The sequence below is a fragment of the Mastigoproctus giganteus genome, chromosome 11 (genome assembly GCF_048544385.1).
Source record: "Mastigoproctus giganteus isolate SK-2022 chromosome 11, ASM4854438v1, whole genome shotgun sequence".
NCBI lineage: Eukaryota > Metazoa > Arthropoda > Arachnida > Uropygi > Thelyphonidae > Mastigoproctus > Mastigoproctus giganteus.
In genome coordinates this window covers 162,922,833-162,942,651 of record NC_143585.1, presented here as the reverse complement: position 1 = coordinate 162,942,651, position 19,819 = coordinate 162,922,833, and the positions used below count along the sequence as shown (strand labels likewise).

Below are 19,819 nucleotides of genomic sequence, written 5' to 3'. Positions count from 1 at the left end.
ATTTTTTTTTTTTTTTTTTTTTGCGCTATTTATTTCCAATTGAGAGTTGATTTTTTGATGGCCATAAAGATGAATCGAAGAGCGGATTAGTGTGGAATAAATTTTCGCCATGCCTGTGGAGGCTGAAATTTTTCTAAAGTATTTTTTTTTTTCAGCTAATGCTGCATAAGTTTACTTTCTCGCATTTTTTTTCTAATACTGATGAAAAGGATAGGAGGTGGAATTATTATCAGTGTGTATCTGTTAAGCGCCAAAGCAAGTAACCCTGCGAAGGGTCAGTAATACCATGTTTCCTTCGGTCGGTTTGTCTGAGTGCTGGACGAAAGATGCGATCTGGAGAGAAATGTAAGCGTGAAACTCGCTCACGAGATCAACTAAATCTGTCCACGTAGTGAAAAACCAGATTAAAGTTAATCGTTTTGAAAAGGGATTCGAAAGCAGTTTCCCTTTTGATACATTGTGGAAAGACGGTGATCATAGCCACTGTTTTAACTGCGAAGCGAATAGCAAGAAATGTAACATTACAGAAATGGATTGAAAAACCTTTCTAAGAAAGAAAAGGCTTTGAATTGTGAGGAAACATTTTCCATTTGGAAAAAATGATTCGAACTGAAGTACTCACCCGTAGCACACACAACTCCAGCAATGTTTTCTTCCTTTCCTGGACAAAACACTCTTCCAAACATGTCATGGACACATTCATCGATGGCTTTCTCATCTCCCGTACATTTCACCCCGCTGAGAATCATGTTCTTGGGATGACCACCAAAAAATGAACTCTAAATTTAAAAGAAACACCATTGAACATAAATCTACACATATTATATTAGATGCGTTTTATTCAACAAAGCCTAGCAACAAATAAAATAATTTTGGAACTAAAATATGGAATATCTTAAAATAAGAGATTTTGAGTGATATTTTTACTGATTTAACAGTCAAAATATTACAGAACTTACCCGGGCTATGCAAGGTGTCTGAGGACCCATATTTCTGTTGTTGTTATTTGTTTTTTAGGAGCATTAGCAACTAAGGGCATATTGCTCCGAGGATATGCGGTGGTCATTTCCTGACCTTTCCGCATCCTCCGTATTTGGTGGTCACGGGCTCGAATCCCGGTCTAATCAAGAAGCATGTGCTACGCACTGCTGCTCCTGCCCACCTGGCTATGGAGGTGCGACCCATATTGCAGAGTTGGCTTTGGAGCATAAGCGCACCCGGAAAGGTCAAGGGGGTAAATCTCCACAAGAACATGTTTCTATTTTATAATTGTAATGTCAAGTGTTGACGACCGAACCTTCGGCCGAGCGAATGCGTTTTCCGAGTACAAAACAGTAAAGCGTGATTATTCTAGCGACTTCGCGATACGTTAGACTTTTTATCAGTCTTGGTTGACAGGCTAGCGTTAAGCTCCATCCCGATGGTCAGGGTCAGGGCCAGGCAGTCCAGCTAGGTTTCGTTGGACTGCAGTGAGCTTTTGGCATCTTAATAGGGCTTCGAGAGAGAGAGAGAGAGAGAGAGAGAGAGTTTAATATTTCCGTTTACTTAGAACATTATGACTTTGAATTGTTCATATTGCTTTGTATTGTCATATATAATTGCAAAGAGTTGTATACAATTTTACATTGGATTTCAGGTTGATATTAGAGCAACCTTTGCTGTCATACGACGCGCACTCACGCAAACACACAAAATAAAACCTCAAAAATCCGGCACTTTTTGAATATTTCTCCGGGTGTATTCGATTGTACAAAAGCAGTAGGCAAACAAACTTCTTCTTCTTCTGGCGTTATAACCCAGGGTAGGTTTTAGCCTTCTCGATGATGTTCCACCATAACCCCTCCCAGAAGTTAAACTTCTCCGACTTCTTATCCTCACGGTCTTTAAGTCCTCTTCTACATTATCTATCCATCTTTACCGCTGTCTTCCTCTCGCCCTCCTTCCAGTAGGTTTCCATTTCATTATACTCTTAGTTGTTCTGCTGTCATCCATTCTCATAACATGTCCTAACCAAGCAAGTCTCTGGCTCTTCACAAATCTGACAATTTCCGCACCCTGAATAAAATGGTCAAGTTCATGGTTCTTTCTGATCCTCCAGAATCCATCAACATCTTGTATGGGCCCAAAACGTTTAGTAAAATTCTGCGCTCGGATACTCTCAATGACTGCTCATCTTTATTCGTTATGTCCAAGCTTCACAACCGTATGTCACTACTGGTCTAATGAGACTTTTGTATATTCTTAATTTTAAATGTATGTTCGGCTCTCTGGACTTTATTAATTTTTCATGTGCATAGGAACATCTATTTCCAATCAGGATACGGGAATTAATTTGATTAGTAATAGAGTTGGACTGGTTTATCTGTGAACCTAGATAGGCAAAATTCCGAACACGCTCAAACGGAAAGCCGTTGGTTCTTAATTTTCCATGTTATCTGCTGTTCTCCGGACTTGCATATATTTTTGTCTGCGCTTCATACAGTATACCTTAAATCCTATTCTTTGTGCTTCACTATACATACTGGCCACTGTTTCCTCCAGTGCTCTTTAGTACTACTGATAATAGCAACGTCATCAATATATGCACAGACCAGCACTGTATTTGTGCCTGTGTTATCCAGTCACTTCTAATTTTCTGAGAGCCGCCTCCAAAACCAAGTTAAATAACACAGTAAGAGTGCATTTACACAACAATTAACAATTTACACAAGCGTAAATTGTCAACTTTCACCACTGCTTTAGATCCAGTCAGGGTTGCTTTTATGAGCCTAATAATCTTTGCAGGTATGCCCAAAAGAAGAAGATCATTTATCATTTCCTCTCTGTTGAGGCAATCAAAAGCTTGTTTGTAATCTACATATAGGTGAAATAAGTGTATATTTTACTCAAATGTTTTTTTCCTGTATCTGTCTCAAAATGAAAATCTGGTCAGTCGTTGAGCCATTGGGTCTGAAACCACACGAATATTCTCCAGTGATTTTCTCTGAATATGCTGCCAGTCTGTTATAAATAATCACCGGACAAAACCTTATAAGTAACGCTCAGTAATGTAATACCTCTATAGTTAGAACAAAGCAGATCATCACCCTTCTTGTGAATCGGTCTTCAATGCACGGTTCTACTGTATATTACAATAGCTGCTTTGGTTCAGTCTTATCTCTGTCAAGGTGCTCTCAAAATACTCTTTCCGCCGTTTCAGAACCTCATTTCTCTCAGTCAGCAGGTTTCCTTCACTACCCCTACATGCAGTAACTGTTGATCGGAATTCCTGTGTACTTTCTTTAATCTTCTTATGAAACTTTTTACTTTCCTTCTTGTTGTAATTTTCCGTCATTTCTTCGACCTTCCTCCTCAAAGCTTCTCTCTTTTTCTTTCTACGGTTTTCCTTGTAGTGTTCACTATTCGCTCTGCTATTCTGCTGCAAAACATTTCACCTTTGCTTGTCTCTTCAATTCTATTGCTTCTCGGAACTCTTCATCGTAACATTCCTCAATTCTCGGTCTTGAGGTCTCACCTAAGGTTATGCGTGTTGCACTCAGAATTGCTTCCTTTCTGCAAGTCCCTTCATCTTCAATCTTGTCATTGTTTTCCTATTTCTGCAGTCTTCGGGCCAACTTTTGCCTGGTACTTCGTTTCGACAAGTCTATCTTTCAATTTCCCTGCATTCCACCGCTTAGTTTTCTCAGCCTTTCCTCTTGTTTACTAGGGCTATCTTATACTTCAGTCTGGCTCCCACTAGCAAATGACCAGAATTAGAGCTGGCGCCCCGAAAGGAACGGACATTTTCAATTGTAGTAGCCCACCTCTTAAAGACCAGTACATGATCAGTCTGATTGGCCTGATTTATACCAGAAATTTTGCAGCCTTAGAATTAAAGGAAAATCCATAATGTGACCTTTATTAATGTACCTTTATGAATATTCTTTCTTGGAAACCAGGTACTCATGACCTTAAAGTGTTGGAAGCAGAAAATTTTGCTACTTTAAGACCATTACTGTTTGTTTCTTCAGTGACGATGTGTCTCCCAAATAGATCCATGCCTTCTTCTCTGCCTAGTTTAGCGTTGAAGTCACCGAGAGTTATAATAGTAATAATAAGATTCTTTATTAACATAAATTGTATACAATAGCGATTCCTTACACAGAAAGCCAGAGGAATCTTACAGTATAAACAAGTGATTTTTTTAGAAAAAAATAATAATAAACAAATAAATAAAAAACAAAAAGTAGTAATCAAAATGTAATAATGAAATAGTAAATTAAAACGAAAAAGGGCTACTACAAGTTGAACATAGCATGAAATGACATCGTCTAACTAAGACCGGCACTTACATAACTGTCCTTTACAAACAGCAAGATAGGACAAGATGCCATCGCAATATGCCTTGTCCATAGTCCACAGGTCAATGTCGATGTTGAGCGAGTTGAGTGTCCAGAGCCACATTTGGAAATGTCTCTTGAAATTCTGTAACCTCTGGAGACTTGTGCACAAGGAGGAAGTGCTGCGGAGGTGTCTGCCTGGCAAACGCCAACCAATCGTGTTCCAGATGTTGATGTGATCATGCTTAGCTGAGCACAAATGAAGGAATGCCTTTATTTTTAGCACATGGGCTTTGTGGACTGCGGGCGTGTATTGAAGGCTGGAGCAGAATGCAGATTTAGATGTCGTGTAGATCTGGTGCGACCACAAGTTGGCCCACTTCATCACCACTTCAGAATTCGAGACTCCATAGTTACCTGAGGCTGGTGGGTGGTGCTGCCGGCCAAACTTCCACGGCATAGAAGAGCACACTACAGAAGTAAGTTGCGAGATATTTCCTTATTATTTGCTTATTGTTTGTTTTGCACAGATCTAGTTTCATTCCCCATAAGGCTCTTATGGCTTTGGAATACTGAGCTTCTATTTGTTTTTTATAGGTGAGGTTGGCATCAAGGATTACTCCTAGGAATTTGACACTGTCTGTGGGAGTCAGAACATTTCCTGCCAATTCGGGACGTAGAGAAGATGCAGTATCAGCAGAAGTCAACCGACTTGGAGTAAAGATGAAATAGTTTGACTTCTCTGGATTAACTGAAAGGTCAAAAAATTTGGCATACTTACAGAATATATTTAGGTAGCTGTTTACAGATTCAGAGGGGGTTTGTCTTTCTTGTGAGTCACCAACACGACGTTTGAATGGCAAGTAGCGTACAATATCATCAGCTTACGATAGGAACGCTGGAATTTGATCCATTAGTGGAACGAATATTGCTGCAAATAGCAAGGTTGAGAGAGAACCACCTTGTAGGATTCCTACCTCGACGCTTTTACAGACTGTAATGCCATTGCCTGTGAAGTGAAGCATTCTCTTAGATAGCAGATTATTGAAGATCTCGAGCATATTTCCGGATATCCCGTAAAATCTCTCAAGTAAGGCAAGAAGGGGTGTTATTTGGACTGAGTCGAAAGCAGATTTCATGTCCAGAAAAATAGTGTGAAGATCTTCGTTGTCATTCCAGGTGTGAAGTATTTTCTGGTAAGGACTGTAGGCAGGTTACAGTAGATCTATTACGCATGGAATAATGAGCATGTTCGGGCCTATGAGCAAAGATGGCGAGTACTACATCATTATAGATGCACTTCTTGAGGCATTTCTGGAAGGGAGAGGCAATTGATATCGGCCTGAATTCAGACGGTATTTTCGCATTCGGCTTCTTCGGAACTGCCACAACTCTGTACGACAGCCTGCTTGAAGGCACCGGTGCATATTTGAGTACTTTGTTGTAGAGTTGAGTGAGCTCTTTGCTGATGAAATGAGGAGCAATTTTTAGACTAAAAAGAGGTATTGCGGCAATTCCTATGGTGGACTTGTCAGGTAGTGAATTTATTATTTTTATTAGCTGTTCTTCGGAAATTTCTGTATTACTAGTAGGGGAAGAAACGTTAAGCGCTTCGTTCCAATAATATGCTTCGGACACAGTGATCTCGCTTAAAACGCAACATATGCTCACACCATTCCTGGACATCTAAAGACAGAGGGGTGCAAGTATGACTTGTGAATCACACACGTTTTCCCCTGGATAGCCGGCCGTTCATGAAATTGTCAATAGCTGATTGTTTACTCTTCTGGAAACCCATCCTTTCTTTGGAAAATTTGGCATATGAATCTTGTGAAGGCGACTTCTTGTAGGAAGCATGTGCTGCCTGTTTTTCCATAAAGGCGATAGGAAAGTAGAGGAGGTCATTCCCCCTTGGGTTTGAGTGGGGACTAAGGATGTATGTTTTGGACATTGTAGGCCTTGCAATGAATTCCATCCTTCTCGAAAGCCAGTAGTCAGCCTCACTGATGTTAAGCTTAGCAAGTATGTTCCATGGGTAAAGTTGGAAAAGGGTAGTAACTTTTCCAACGTTGATGTCTTTTGGATTGTATACTCTCCTGACAGTGTTTGTCTTTTGTACTTGCGTACATTCATCCTTAGGTGCCTGCAGTGATATCACAGCAGCGATCGGATCGTGATCAGACGGGAGGAAGTTCTCAGTTATGGTCAGGGTTTTCTTTACAACAGTTGAGAAGATGCGCTGCAGGGTGACATATATTCATGTGAGGGAGGAACATGAATAAGACCAATGCCCATTTCCGACATGTTCAATCACAGTGTATCTAGGAGCTTCTTTGTGGCTGGCAGTGGAAGGTTAAAGTCTCCCAGGATGACAAGATTTTGCCGATGATTGATTGTGGATGACAGCCATGCTGCCAGATTAAGGACACAATTCTCAGAAACCGGTGGAGGGAAATAAACGGAAAATCACTTCCTGGATAAGTGGATGCCTTAATTAGGGGAAGTGAACTCCTTTGACAGATTGCTACGCCGCCATCTCGTCTCACAATTCTGTTAGCAGCCAGCGTGTGATAGCCAAGATTTGCGGTGAAGGTAGCAATTTCCATTTTATCTCTGAGCCAGGTTTCATTCAGAATGACGAAGTCGTACTCCGCTCAAGAAAGAAAATCAAGTAGGCCATCTAGTTTGTTTTTGACACTCCTGATGTTTTGTAGGAAACGTCGGATATTTACATCCACAGAGGGTTATAATATGATGAGATTAATATCCGAACAGTTACTGCTTTTCATATTATGATCTGAAATCTCGTCCAGGGACCGATGCCACGTTCGATGTGTCCTGTTGCTGGATATTCCAACTGAAATGCGACCAGTCTGATGTCTCCAGGCTAGACATCCGCGAATTGCACCAGCTGCCACATTTGCACCCGCTGTCATCAGCTTTGGGAGACTTCGCTAGAGAGGACAGGTAGCTATGCTGGCGTAGTTATGCATTGTTGTGGAATAGGGTTCGGGCTTGATGAGTTCTTAGCCTTCAGTCTCCCATAGTATGGCATCACCAACAGACCTCTGGGTCAGTATTCGGCACTGAGGTATTGTTGGTAATTGGGCCCATCAATCTGAATCCAAATAGATCACACGTTAAGAGAACCCCAGCTTCAGCAGGGGGCCTCTATTGCGAGGTGTTCCCCGACCAGTGGGGGCCGTCATCAGCTATGGGATCACCCGAAAGGGCCAGGCCAGTGGATGTTGAAAAATTAACACCGAATACAATTTTGTTTGTATGTATGTGTTTTTTTTTTTTTTTTTTTTTTTTTTGGTAGTTGTTGGCGCATAGGCTTCGGTGGCCATAATGCACCTCCCAAGGTTTTTGCAGTACTTTGATCCAAGCCCAAGGCGGGAATCGAACCCGCGACCTTTGGGTTGCCAGGCAGGCACTTTACCCACCCGGCTAGCCCGGTCGGCGTGTGTGTGTGTGTGTGTGTGTGTGTGTGTGTGTGTGTGTGTGTGTGTGTGTGTGTGTGTGTGTGTGTGTGTGTGTGTGTGTGTGTGTGTGTGTGTGTGTGTGTGTGTGTGTGTGTGTGTGTGTGTGTGTAGGCGGTCCCGAACAAGACTATGGTAACCCGCCTAGTGTATGTGAAGATACTGCACCTAGCAAAGCTGATCAGAACAGAGAGAGAGAGAAAATAGTTAGGAAGTCCTTGTTGGGCAGAGAGAGTCTCAGTTCAAGACAACCCTCCGCCGCCAGGGAAGAGTATGGTTCGCCACAAAGAGAACAGGTTATCAGTGGAAGTGTGGGGTCAATAGCAATTACAGAACACTAGGTGATAGGGTAGAAGGGTAAAGTACCCCCAGGGACTCTACACTATGGCAGCTGTAGATGTTTGTATCACTGGGATTAAGAATATGGTTTGATAGGATTCGGAGTTGCCGTGAAAGAGTAACAGTCTTGAGGATTGCAGTTCAGTTCCTGTGTCAGGTTACTGAGGTGCTAGAGGAGGTGCCAGGGCGCTACTAGTTAACCCGAAGAGCATGGTTGCAAATGTTTTAAAGTTTGCAACAATGAAAGCCTGAAAAGCGTCTCTGTCCGAGATGTGAGATGCTCCAGCTAAAGATCTGAGAAATCAACGTCCAGCGAGTTGTTCACTGTGGTCCAGGAACACAATGAAGTTAAACATGAAATGGCTTCAGTCTTTCATCCCACCACCACCAACGCAAAGAATGTCGTTAAGGTCCATTCCTGAAATGTTCCTTATGGACCCTTAAGAAGACGTGGTTTCTACGTTGAGTGGGAATTAAGTCAAGGTGAGCGAGCTTGTTCATGAAATCGATAGTTGGTAGAAATATTTTGGTTATTGCTCCTTTTTCCGCAGCCAGCCCACTGGGATTTCCATCACGTTTTTAATTCATTCCATTTACGTTTCCTCTCATTATTAACCGACTGTCCCGATTCGGTACGGAGATTTTTTCTCAGAGAATCATACAATTCATGGTATGCCACATGGAGGTCGAGTGGAAGAGTGCTGATAAGAGCCTTGTAGCATTGAGATGAGGTTCAAATTATTGTTAGGCATAGAAGGATCAGACGGATTTGATTTTACCTGTCAATGAAGGTCTTGTCCACAAGGTGATATCACATAGTGGGATCCATACATCACAATGGGGATTTAATTCAATTCACTTTAATTGTGCATTAAAGGGAACTGAATGATAAATGTTCTCTTTAACGTAGCATTTAATAACATTAATATATTCATCTTAATATACCATTTCGTCGCATCATTTAGCGAGAAAATGGACATTTTGTGCATCCGCCAAAAAAAGGAGAAAATTCTTTCATTCATACCTCCCCCATCGCCAAAATGTGACTGTCCTGTTCCACTTTGAACTTTACCAAACTTTTCGCGTCAACCAGTGTGGTAGGCAATTCATTCCAATGATCTGCAACACGCTGCCCGAAGGTAAATTCATGACATCCAGCCTTCTGTAACTTTCCCAGAATTTTGCATTTTTGTTCCCTGCTTCTCTCTTATATTATTATACCAGTGAAAATATACCTCCCTCGTTCATTTTGGATTCCTGAAGGAATATCTTCAGGAATCTCTATCAGAAACCTGATAGAGATTCCTTCAGGTAAAAGAACTGTACACTGAGTGATCACTGAATTATGACCAACCACCTAATACTTCGTAGGTTCACCTTTTGCCCTCAGGACAGCAGCTATCCGACGTGGCATTCAACAAGATGTCGGAAGCGTTCGGGAGATATGGCCAGTCAAGCTGTGTCTAATGCGGTCAGCAATGCAGGTCAGCGGAGGCCAATCGATATTCCATTTTTTTTCCCATTTATTTACACACAATTTTATGTACATTCTCATGATATAAACAATTTATATACAGTTTTATAGACATTATCATATAAATATATATCTGTTCTATATAATGGTAATCAAGGTACTGTGTGTGTTTGTGTGTGTGTTCTTATATCGGGGTGGCTCCTAGGCCTTAGCCCATCTCCACCTTTGTACTCTGTTATGGTGCAGAAACTCTGCATAATGGGCCTGAAAAGTGTCAGTGTATGTGTGCAATATTAATGTGTGTTGTTTTGTTTGTGTCAGGCCACTTTGCCACCAGGGTGCAGCTAACGTATGGGCAGCTGCAGCCTGGTGCCCATCCCTAGCACCGGGCCTGGGTCAACAGTTCTCCTGTACCGGTGTTATTACCACCGAAAATCTGGCACCAGAGGTAGTGCAATACTGGCGAGTGCCTGCAATTCCGCTCCCAGGGTGCCCTTACCGGAGAGCCAGCAAAAAAAAAAAACAAGTAGTTATATACATTATGGTCCGAGTATTTCGATCAAACACTCCTGTTCTTAGGAGATAGGTAATTTTGGTTCCGAGTCACCAGGACCAACCACTCCAAGGCTAGAAGGATGTTCTAGCAAAACAATTGTAACAATTATATTAACATATATACATGATTTCCTAGTCTCAATCTTTTTCACCACAGTTCAATTATTCTCAGTACATTTTCTTATTTTCAAATGAAGTCACAAGTTGAACTTGTGACTTCAAACTGTCCAGTTTGATTTCATTCAAGAAAGAAGTCAGTCCCAGTAGTCTTCTCCGTTCTGTGCCAGCATGTCTTAAAACTTTTCTTCAGGTGGTTCTCTTCTTGTTGCTGAAGTCTTCTAATTATTCTCTTTTTCCCGAGAGTCCTAACTTGTGTATGATTTGGAATTCCAATGGCAGTCTAGGTAAGAAAATGGAGTATTTTCACTTACAAACGTTCTCGTTGTGAAAAACACGTTTCATTAAGTTCATGTAGATTTCAAGTGTGTATGCGGTAGTTCATATCTATATGGTCACAGATCTAGATGTCACTTAAGACCACACAAGGTATAACTGCATAAGTTTCAGAAGAAGTTATGTTTGTAAACTATGTTTCTATCTAGTTCCTTAATGTTTAATTTCAGGTATCACGCTCCAGAACTAATCAACATTCTTATGAGAATCCTGTTAACACTCGAGGGTCCCTGGGTATCCTCCCATCAGAGTTCTATCGAAGCATCCGATCTACGACTTCCAACCAGCTGAGAACCTAAACAAATAATCTTAGTATATGTTTCTTTAATAAAACATCTGTACAATCTACATCTAATTTCCTCGAGGGTGAAGAGATCTTATTTCTAGTCTTCTTTTAAAAACAGTCACTAAAAATGTCTGTAAATCATTAATACAGTTAAAATTTCTACCAATGGACTTCCGTCATCTTCTGTCAGATCCGATACACTGCTAAACAACTCTAAACGTGCCTGAAGCTACTGTGGGCAGTCAAATAAAACATGAGACCAAGTTTCCACACCTCACAAGTGCAGTAAGGGTCTGGCTCAAGTTCATGTAACTTGGCTCTGAGGGAGCCATGTCCCGTTAATAAGTACGTTGTATTCATCGAAGAAGCAAATCAAGGATTTATTTCCTTGGCGGCAGTAAAGTCCACTTTGGTTATAAATTGCCTCATAACTATTCCATGTTCGCTGGCATTCGATATGCTGGAAGTCATCAAATGTTCTTCATGTGTCATCATGGAAGTCATCATGTGTTCTTCAAACCATTGTCATCTTGGAAGACACCATCGCCATTCGGGAAAAAGTGTAACATGGCGGGGTGTACACAGTCAGCAAGCAGTTGACGATAGTGGAGACCAGTGATACGTTGTTCCACTTGCACCAGGGGTACAAATTCCTGCCAGTGAAACATGCCCCACACCATAAACCACCTCCACCGGCCTGCACTTTTGATACCATGCATGATGGATCAAGAGCATCATGTTGTTGACGCCAAATCCGTACACGACCATCCACGTTGTGGAGTAAATAACGTGACTCATCCGACCAGCACACCTTCCTATCTTATAACGTCCAACTTGCATGCTCTTTGCACCAGGCGACTCTTTTACGCCGATGAACCTTAGTTAGAATGGGATGCCGTAGGGGTCGTCTGTTGGTATAGCCCATACGTGCGAGTGTGCGACGCATTGGTCATGCCAGATATTGCCCATGTTGTATTGGGTAGTCAACTCTTGAACAGTGCTGCGTCTGTTCGCCTGTACGAGTCGTTGGATCCAGCGCTCACCTCTAACATCAACCTTTTGCTGACCTTTGCAGTCGGGTCGTTGTTTGACCATTTTGACTCCAGTCCTGGTACACTTTAACTACGGCGGCTGTCGAACACCTCACCAGTTGAGCCGTTTGGGAAATCGAGGCACCAGCTCGTCGAGCACCCACAATCTGTCCTTTATCAAAGTCCGATAAATCCTTCCTTTTACCCATCACGCTCGGAATTTTGCTACCTACAGAACCACTGACACCTTATCTATGCTACGTAGGTCGACTAACTGCGCACTCTCGTACTTCACGTGGTCAACGGGTCACGTAAGAATACCCGATATCCTTCCTGATGAGGTAGGACATGCGTTGAAGAAACTAAACAATCGGAAAGCCCCGGGGAAGATGAAGTTACTGTAGAGTTGTTAAAATTAGGAGGAAGAGACATGACACAGAAATTGGCAAAACTCATCACAAAATGCATTAGAACAGGTGTGACGCCTAAGGAGTGAAATTATGCAATCATAGTTTTACTGCATAAGAAAGGAGATAAATCAGAAATTGGAAATTAAAGACCAATTAGCTTGTTATCCCACATCTACAAGTTGCTCACATGAGTCACTACTAACAAACTTAAGTCTCATTGTCCCGCAATTTTCTGATGCTTGTCACCGAGTCCAATTCAAGCAGCACTCCTCGATCACGAATTTTCCTCATTCTTTTCACTTTCATACCATTCACTCCTGGTCGCACTTCTCACCTTCTTTTCGACATCATCACTCGTTTTAATTTCATCTTTATTTGCCTTCGCTAATGCAATAACAGTACCATTAGAATCTCAGTGGGATTAAACTGCTGGCTCCACACTGATGTCTGGGCTCAGGGTAATCCCACCCGACATCTGTCATTCCCCCAACCATCTGTATGGAGTCGAAGTAATCCTCTCTCGGAAGACTTCTTCCAATGAATCAAGATGAATTTCATTTGCTGACTTCTGGTACCGAGGGATGGGATAACCTGCAGAAACCTGTGAAGCATTGCTGCTCGTTAGGGATCACACTATTGTATAAAACTTTTCCTAGACTTCTCCTTTCTATTTCTTGGGGAAGTGTGTTACTTTCTTCCCCATTGCTACTTGGCTTTTATCCCCCTCCCACATTTCAGCTATCGCCCCCTCATTTTATTCCATTTCATACAATTTTCTAGGGCCGGACTCCTGCATTAGATTAGAGGTTCGCTTCCTCGTGGAATGGAAAAGTGATCTTTGCTCCCTGGATGCTAAGAGGCTAGTCAGACAACAAAACTGTACAATTCACAATGCCTACACTGCACTAACGAGTGGGTTGTCTGCTCTTGCATCTCCACAGAAGTACACTGCGGTTAAGTTAATAAAGAATGCCTCAGTTACCGCATGAACACGAAAAAGAACATGCTAGAAAACATTTCGTAATCAGGGCATAAGTACTGCTGTATATCGAAAAATCACCGAACTTCACAGTTATAATGAACTAACTTTAACACCAAGGTTATTATGATCAATAACAGACTAAAATTGTATTAATATATGGATAAATAATTATTTATCAATATATTAATATCCATTAGGATTATCATCACTATCTTAATAAGGGCATAAATATACACTAAAGTTATCAATAATAGTGGCGTAATATCACTATACCGTTATTATAATTACAAAATTTTCAAATTCACTATGAATATTATACATTTATTAAAAATGTCCGAACGTTACAAACGCTCTCGTTTGTAACATTCAGACATTCGTTGTGAATCTGTTCAAAATAGTTTTAAATTTAACACTTTACTTGAATGGCAGCTTGGGCATATCCAAGCTGAAGCTGTCGACATACAACTACTGCTTCCATCATTCCCCATCCATCTCCACACAGTAGTCCCCACTCCTGGGTATTAATCTTCACTTCTACTCTTCCTTCCATTTTGTTTCTTCCTCCCACTATGCGAAGAGCTATTTTGTCGTCTGTTAGCATCTAAGAAGACAATCGTAAACAGCAATTGTTAGCCGTTACCTTTCGAAGCCATCATTAAATAATATCATGAATCATACTTAAAATCCAAACTATAAATTTGAAATGATATCTTTGTCCGATTTTGTATTTTAAATTTCAAAATTCATTTCACCATAATTTTATGGAACGCCGTTATTCATAAACTACCCCAACTTTTTAAGCCCTCCCACAAAATTGTCCTACCAAACTAAACAAAGTGTTACATTGGTGAGTGGAAAATTCCCTTCGGGGCAGCAAATGCCAGGAGATTAAAAAAAGTCACAAACTTGAATTTACCAGTGAAACGCTTCTTTCATCGTGCCTATGATGTCCAAAATACAGGAGATGCTTCTTACAAGTGTATTTGTTTATTAATCGCATTATGGTTTAGGAAACTTCATTATTGATGTCAATAATGAAGTGTTGGTGGTGAGAAGCGAGCATTCCAGAGCCGATGTGTGGAACTCTGTGCCGAGTGCACGGCTGATTTCGGAATCACTCCGTTTTATTAAAACAAACGAGGTAACCATTTGACAGACGTGTTTGGGACTCTCTTCTGAGTAAGGGTGCTTCGTGTGCGGTACAATCCTCTTTTATACGAGCGTGAAAGAAGGGTTCGTTATGAAAAATAGGTAGGGATTAAACTAACTGACCCTTACAATCTTAAACACCCGATTTTAGGAAGTGTTACAAGGGAAGAGACAATTCAAAATGTTAAAAAAAAAAATCACGTGCTGTGTTTTTTGAACGGTTCATTATGCCTCGCTTAGAGTTACAAAAAAAAAAAAAAAGAAAAAAAAGAAGAAAAATAAGCATAGACGGGTCCAGAACGAAGAGCCTCGGCACACCTCTCCCATCTAATTTTTGCTTCTCTAAGTCTTTTTTTTTTTTTTGGATTCTTTTCATTCTTCTGAATAAGGATAAGTTTCCTCACGTTCTCTTCAAGAAACGATTTTTGAACTAGACATTACGGAATAAATTTGTTTTTTAAAGACGGAATTATCATTTGAACAGAACAGGGGCAAGAGGTTTTGATAATGTCATTGAGAATGCCTTAAGGGTTCGGGGAAACTTTAATTCGTAGTGTTAGGGTAGCCATTTGAATGATACAGATTAGTGATAAGGACAAAATGACACTTTACCTCCTTGCGAGTACTTCTGTCCAACATGCAATTATCTTATGAGCAAAAAATAAACATTGAAATGGGTGCACAAACCACAAGCGCTTGCACCCGACTGAAAAAATCCTGTTTAAGCAACTATATTGCGAGCATCAGCCAAAAGAAAAAATAATTATAGTACACTGAAAGGACAGAATTAGTAGGATACCTGAGCAACGCGGCGCTATCACTTCTCTCGCTTGTGGACGAACCCACCGCTTGGCACGTATATTGATACACTGCATTCACGTCCGCAGTAATTCGATGTCAATATCGATAAACGTCGTAAGTTAATTGACTTTGAAAGAGGGATGATAGTGGGTGTCCGACGCGTGGGTCACTCTATCGCGGAGATGGTACAGAAATTGAACTATCCCACAGCATCAAGTTCGACAGTATCAAGAGTGCATCGGGAATACGCCATTTCCGAAATAACATCTCATCGTGGACAGCGCTGTAGGCGGAGAAAGGTGGTGGATGAACGTGGTCGTCGACGTCTGCCTCGCATTGTTTCAGCCAACCGGAGAGTGACAGTGGCACAAATCACCATAAACATCAACGAGGGAGGTGCCAGAAACTCCACCAAGACCATCAGGCGATCATTAGCCGCAATAGGTTATGGGAGCCGCCGACCCACCCGAGTCCCATGGAGACGGTCTCCTGATCCGATGAGTCTAGTTTCCAGTTATTCCGAGCGGACGAGAGGGTGCGTATCTGGCTGAAACCGCACGAAGCTATGTGCCAGTCATGTCAACAAGGAATTGATCAGGCAGGTGGGACGGTCGGTAATGTTCTGGAGCGTGTTCAACTGGCACACGTTGGGACTTCTGGTATGTTAGACGCATCTCTGAACATTCCAGATTACGTGTCCATCCTTGCAGGCCATTGCATCCCTTCATGGTTATCCTTCACCTACAGGTCAATGGACTCTTCTAGCAGGACAATGCGCCTCTCCACAGAGCCGTGGTGACCAGGACTTGGTTCGTAGAGCATTCCGCAGATTTTACCACGATGGAATGACCTTCCCGTTCATCGGACATGAAACCTGTGGAGCATCTTTGGGATGCTGTGGAATGGTCCGTTCGAGCTTTGGATCCTCCACTCAGGAATGAGACGGAATTATGGTGCAGCAAGCATGGATGAAAATACCTGTGGAACGCTTTCGTGAAATATGGGACTCAATGCCTCGCCGTGTAACTGCCCTTACCGGGCGACAGGTAGGCATATCCTTTATTAGGTAGGTGTCCCATGATTTCTATCCACTCAGTGTATAGCAATGCCAGGAGCATTTTAAATAAATTAAACGCATTGGAGCTTTTCATTAAGTCAGTCAATGCTGATATCATTATCTTCTTATGTCGGGAGACAAGGCATCATTCGGAGATAATGGATGGAGAATTTCCTTACCGTAAGTATAGCGTTCAAAAGGGTAGGGTCGAAGAGGAAAGGAGTCATGCTTCTTGTGATGTCTCTAAAATAGAAATCTAGACTTCTGAAAGCGACCAGAGTCCTGATCAAGTTCAACTGGACGATGTGTCTATTTGTGATATGCAATATGACATGCGGATATGACAAAAGGAAGATGATAGCCGGGATATGTTAGAGAACAATCGTATAGGTAATTGTTATTTCTCCCAATATATCAGCAAATGCACAAGGAGATCTAATATTCTCGACTTGGTCGTCACCACGGACCCAGACTTCATCTAGAATTTTACAGTGCAGGAACCAATAGCGAGCAGTGATCACAATGTCATTAAACCGGTATGGTCTAAACAGATTTCTGTTCAAAGAAGGGAAGGGCTATCATTTCAAAAAAGGGTATTAGAGTGGATTGAGGTTTTCCTTACGGGAGATAAACCTCCTTAGCTGAGTAGTCAAGCGTTATTGTGCAAAACTGTAAGCACTTTGAGTGCCCGTGGTTACTCAAGCCCGTGTGATTACTCAATACAGTGTAATGTTCTTGTATTCTCTCTTTATCTTGTGAACTCTTCCGAGCTTATATGCTCGTTAGGGAGTATAAGCAAAAAAAAATTTTTTTTTTAAATTTAATATTTTTAACTATATGCTGTTGGATACAAGTTCATTATGGGGAAGTATTTAAGGGAATGGTTCTGGAAGCTACCACGCATTTCTTCCAGTAGAGACGTTTCGCAAAACAGAAGTAACGAAGTAAGTTTAAGGGTTTAAAGAGGAAAATAAAAAAAAAACTAAATCATGATATTAGGGTCCCTTGTAAATGATTACATCTACCCATATATTTATTTTATATTTGTCTGTAAATTGCGTGTTTTCTGGTCGATTTGCCAGTTTACTGGACGAAAAAATCCCATTTTCTGGGAGAAAAAACCTCGCTATCTACCTGAGACCGACTAACTCAACCACGGAGTGAAAAAAGCCCATTAAAGTTCCTAGCGTCATTGACGGGATTCGAACCCGGGCATTTTCCGCCCGGTGTAGGGAGGACCGTGACAATACCACTGTGCTTCCCACGCAGACGGAGTCCTTGTTTTTGGATGTGCATTGACAACAGATTTATCCCCAGGAATTCAGCTTCTTTGTTCTTTCTGATAGCATGGGATAGCCCTAAGGCCGCTTGGAGGTAAAGGGGGGGTAACAGCCTGTTAATACAGCACTGCAGCCTTTTAGTGCTGCTGTTGATATCATTCTACATGCCCGAGACATTTTTAATAACATCAACCGTTGTATCTGCAGGATAAGGTTTTTAGTGCTGATGGTGGACAAAAGATGGAACCATACGGCAGCGCCGTATGTTACGAACGGTACAAAAACAGCTGAATAAAGAAGGTGGAGTGCTGGTGAGCAAGAGCCGGCAACACCACCATAAGTCAGCCACGCAGAGACTGACAATAGCTCGGAAAGAAGGAGGAAGAGGCCTAATAGACCTCATCGAGCAACAGAAAACAGCGATTGATAACCTGAAGGATTACTTCCAGAAACCCACAGCAGCACTTCGCCAGACCATAAGGAAGATAGACAAGTGGTATACAGCACTCAACCTAAGCTAGGAGTCCCCGCCCACCCAGACGGCACAAACGAAGCTAAAAAGATGCAAATAAAGACACTCCAGGGAAGACACTACATCAAGGTCACATAAATAAATAAATAATTAAAATATATATATATATATATATATATATAAAAATATATATATACACACAAACACTTTTCTCCTGACTTGTCATGGTAAAACTGACCTAGGTTAGACTAACAACCCACTTTGCTCCTGTGGCCTCCTGGGAGCACATAATGTACCGCTGTTTCGCTATAAGAAGACCTCTCCTGCATAGTACTAAAAAACTATTATTTTTAGGCCACCCTAAATAATTAAATTCATCATAGGGTGAAAAACCTTGCTATCTACGCCTGAGACCGACTAACTCAGCCACGTAGCGGAAAAAAGCCCATTAAAGTTCCTCGCGTCATCGACGGGATTTGAACCCGGGCCTTTTCCACCCGGTGACGATACCACTGTGCTATCCGTGAAAACCCTCTGCTGCGCACTGCCCGCAGGCATCCATTTCAACCCGAAGGACCAGGAGCATTATCATATCTGGAATCAAAGGGGCATTCCCATGCCCCACTCCAACTGGAGTTGTTTTCCCTATCGGCTCCATATTTCTGTCAATCTCGTCTTCAGTCTTCCCTCCTACTCTACCTGCAAGAAAGTGAATGCCCCACACAAACTAAATTCAACAATCTAAAATAAATTTTGCCTACCATTTTTGGATTTCTTCTAGCACTTTCCCGCTGTATTAGCGCTCTGACAATTGACCAGCACCACTGACCGCTGCCGGCAACAGGTCAAGGTCAGATTGCACTGCCGTAGGTTAGTACTTGCGGTCAGTTGCCCTGGTGATACGCGTCAATTACTAATTCCTGGAAATTAACCCCCCCCCCTGAAACAGATTAGCTGCATTCCTAAAATATCTGCCAGGGGCAAAGGTTGATGACATTGTAGAGCAGATATCATATTTTAAGGGCACAAAGGGTGATATTGTGGTACACGTTGGCCCCAATGATATTAAGAGTAGGAGACTGGCGGAATTACTTAGCAAGTACAGGCCACTGTTGAGAAAAAGTCGTGAATTAGGGTTGAATTTGAAAGTGTCTGCAATTCTGCCCAGACACGATAGGAGGAAGTATATGAAGAGAACCTTGTCGATCAATTCGGCCCTGGAAAGATTGTGCAAGGCTCAAGGGGTAGAATTTTTCTCAGCCTGGTATGTGGTTGTTAAAAAGGAGAGATTGCTTCTACAGGGATGGGATATAATTAAATAGAAAGGGTGCAAGATAATTTGCTGATGCTATCGAGGCGGTGTTAGGTGGGTCGAAAAACTGCTAGAAAGTGTAGCAGTGGCCGCAGGCAGAGGCAAACGTGATTCTTGCACTGCTCCCATTGGAAGGAGCAGCAACCTGGAAAGCAAGGCAATGGAGTTATCCACGACTGCTGGGAGTCATAGTGGAACAAATAAATACATGGGCTGTGTTAGGGTAACTAAAAGTAGGAAATGGTGCATGTACACCAATGCTAGGAGAATAGTTAATAAATGAGCTTGAAGTGCTAGTCAAGACATCAACGGCAGATATTGTTGGGATATCGGAGACGTGGTGTCACACAGATATAAGCAGTGCATAATTGGAATTTGGGGAGTAAATAAATAAATAAATAAATTTTCTGTTTATAC

The 19,819-nt window shown here is 41.8% G+C and overlaps 1 protein-coding gene across 2 annotated transcripts in view; it reads right to left on the bottom strand.

Annotated features, from left to right (window-relative positions):
• Loxl2 (Lysyl oxidase-like 2) overlaps positions 1 to 19,819 on the bottom strand; it is a 152,247-nt gene that overhangs the window by 50,024 nt on the left and 82,404 nt on the right. For both annotated transcript variants that reach the window (XM_090385564.1, XM_090385563.1), the window contains exons 3-4: positions 13,750 to 13,932; positions 623 to 779 (exon numbers count right to left, since the gene is read on the bottom strand). In XM_090385564.1, coding sequence (XP_090241690.1) covers positions 623 to 779; positions 13,750 to 13,932 — 340 coding nt within the window. The remainder of the gene's footprint in view (positions 1 to 622; positions 780 to 13,749; positions 13,933 to 19,819) is intronic.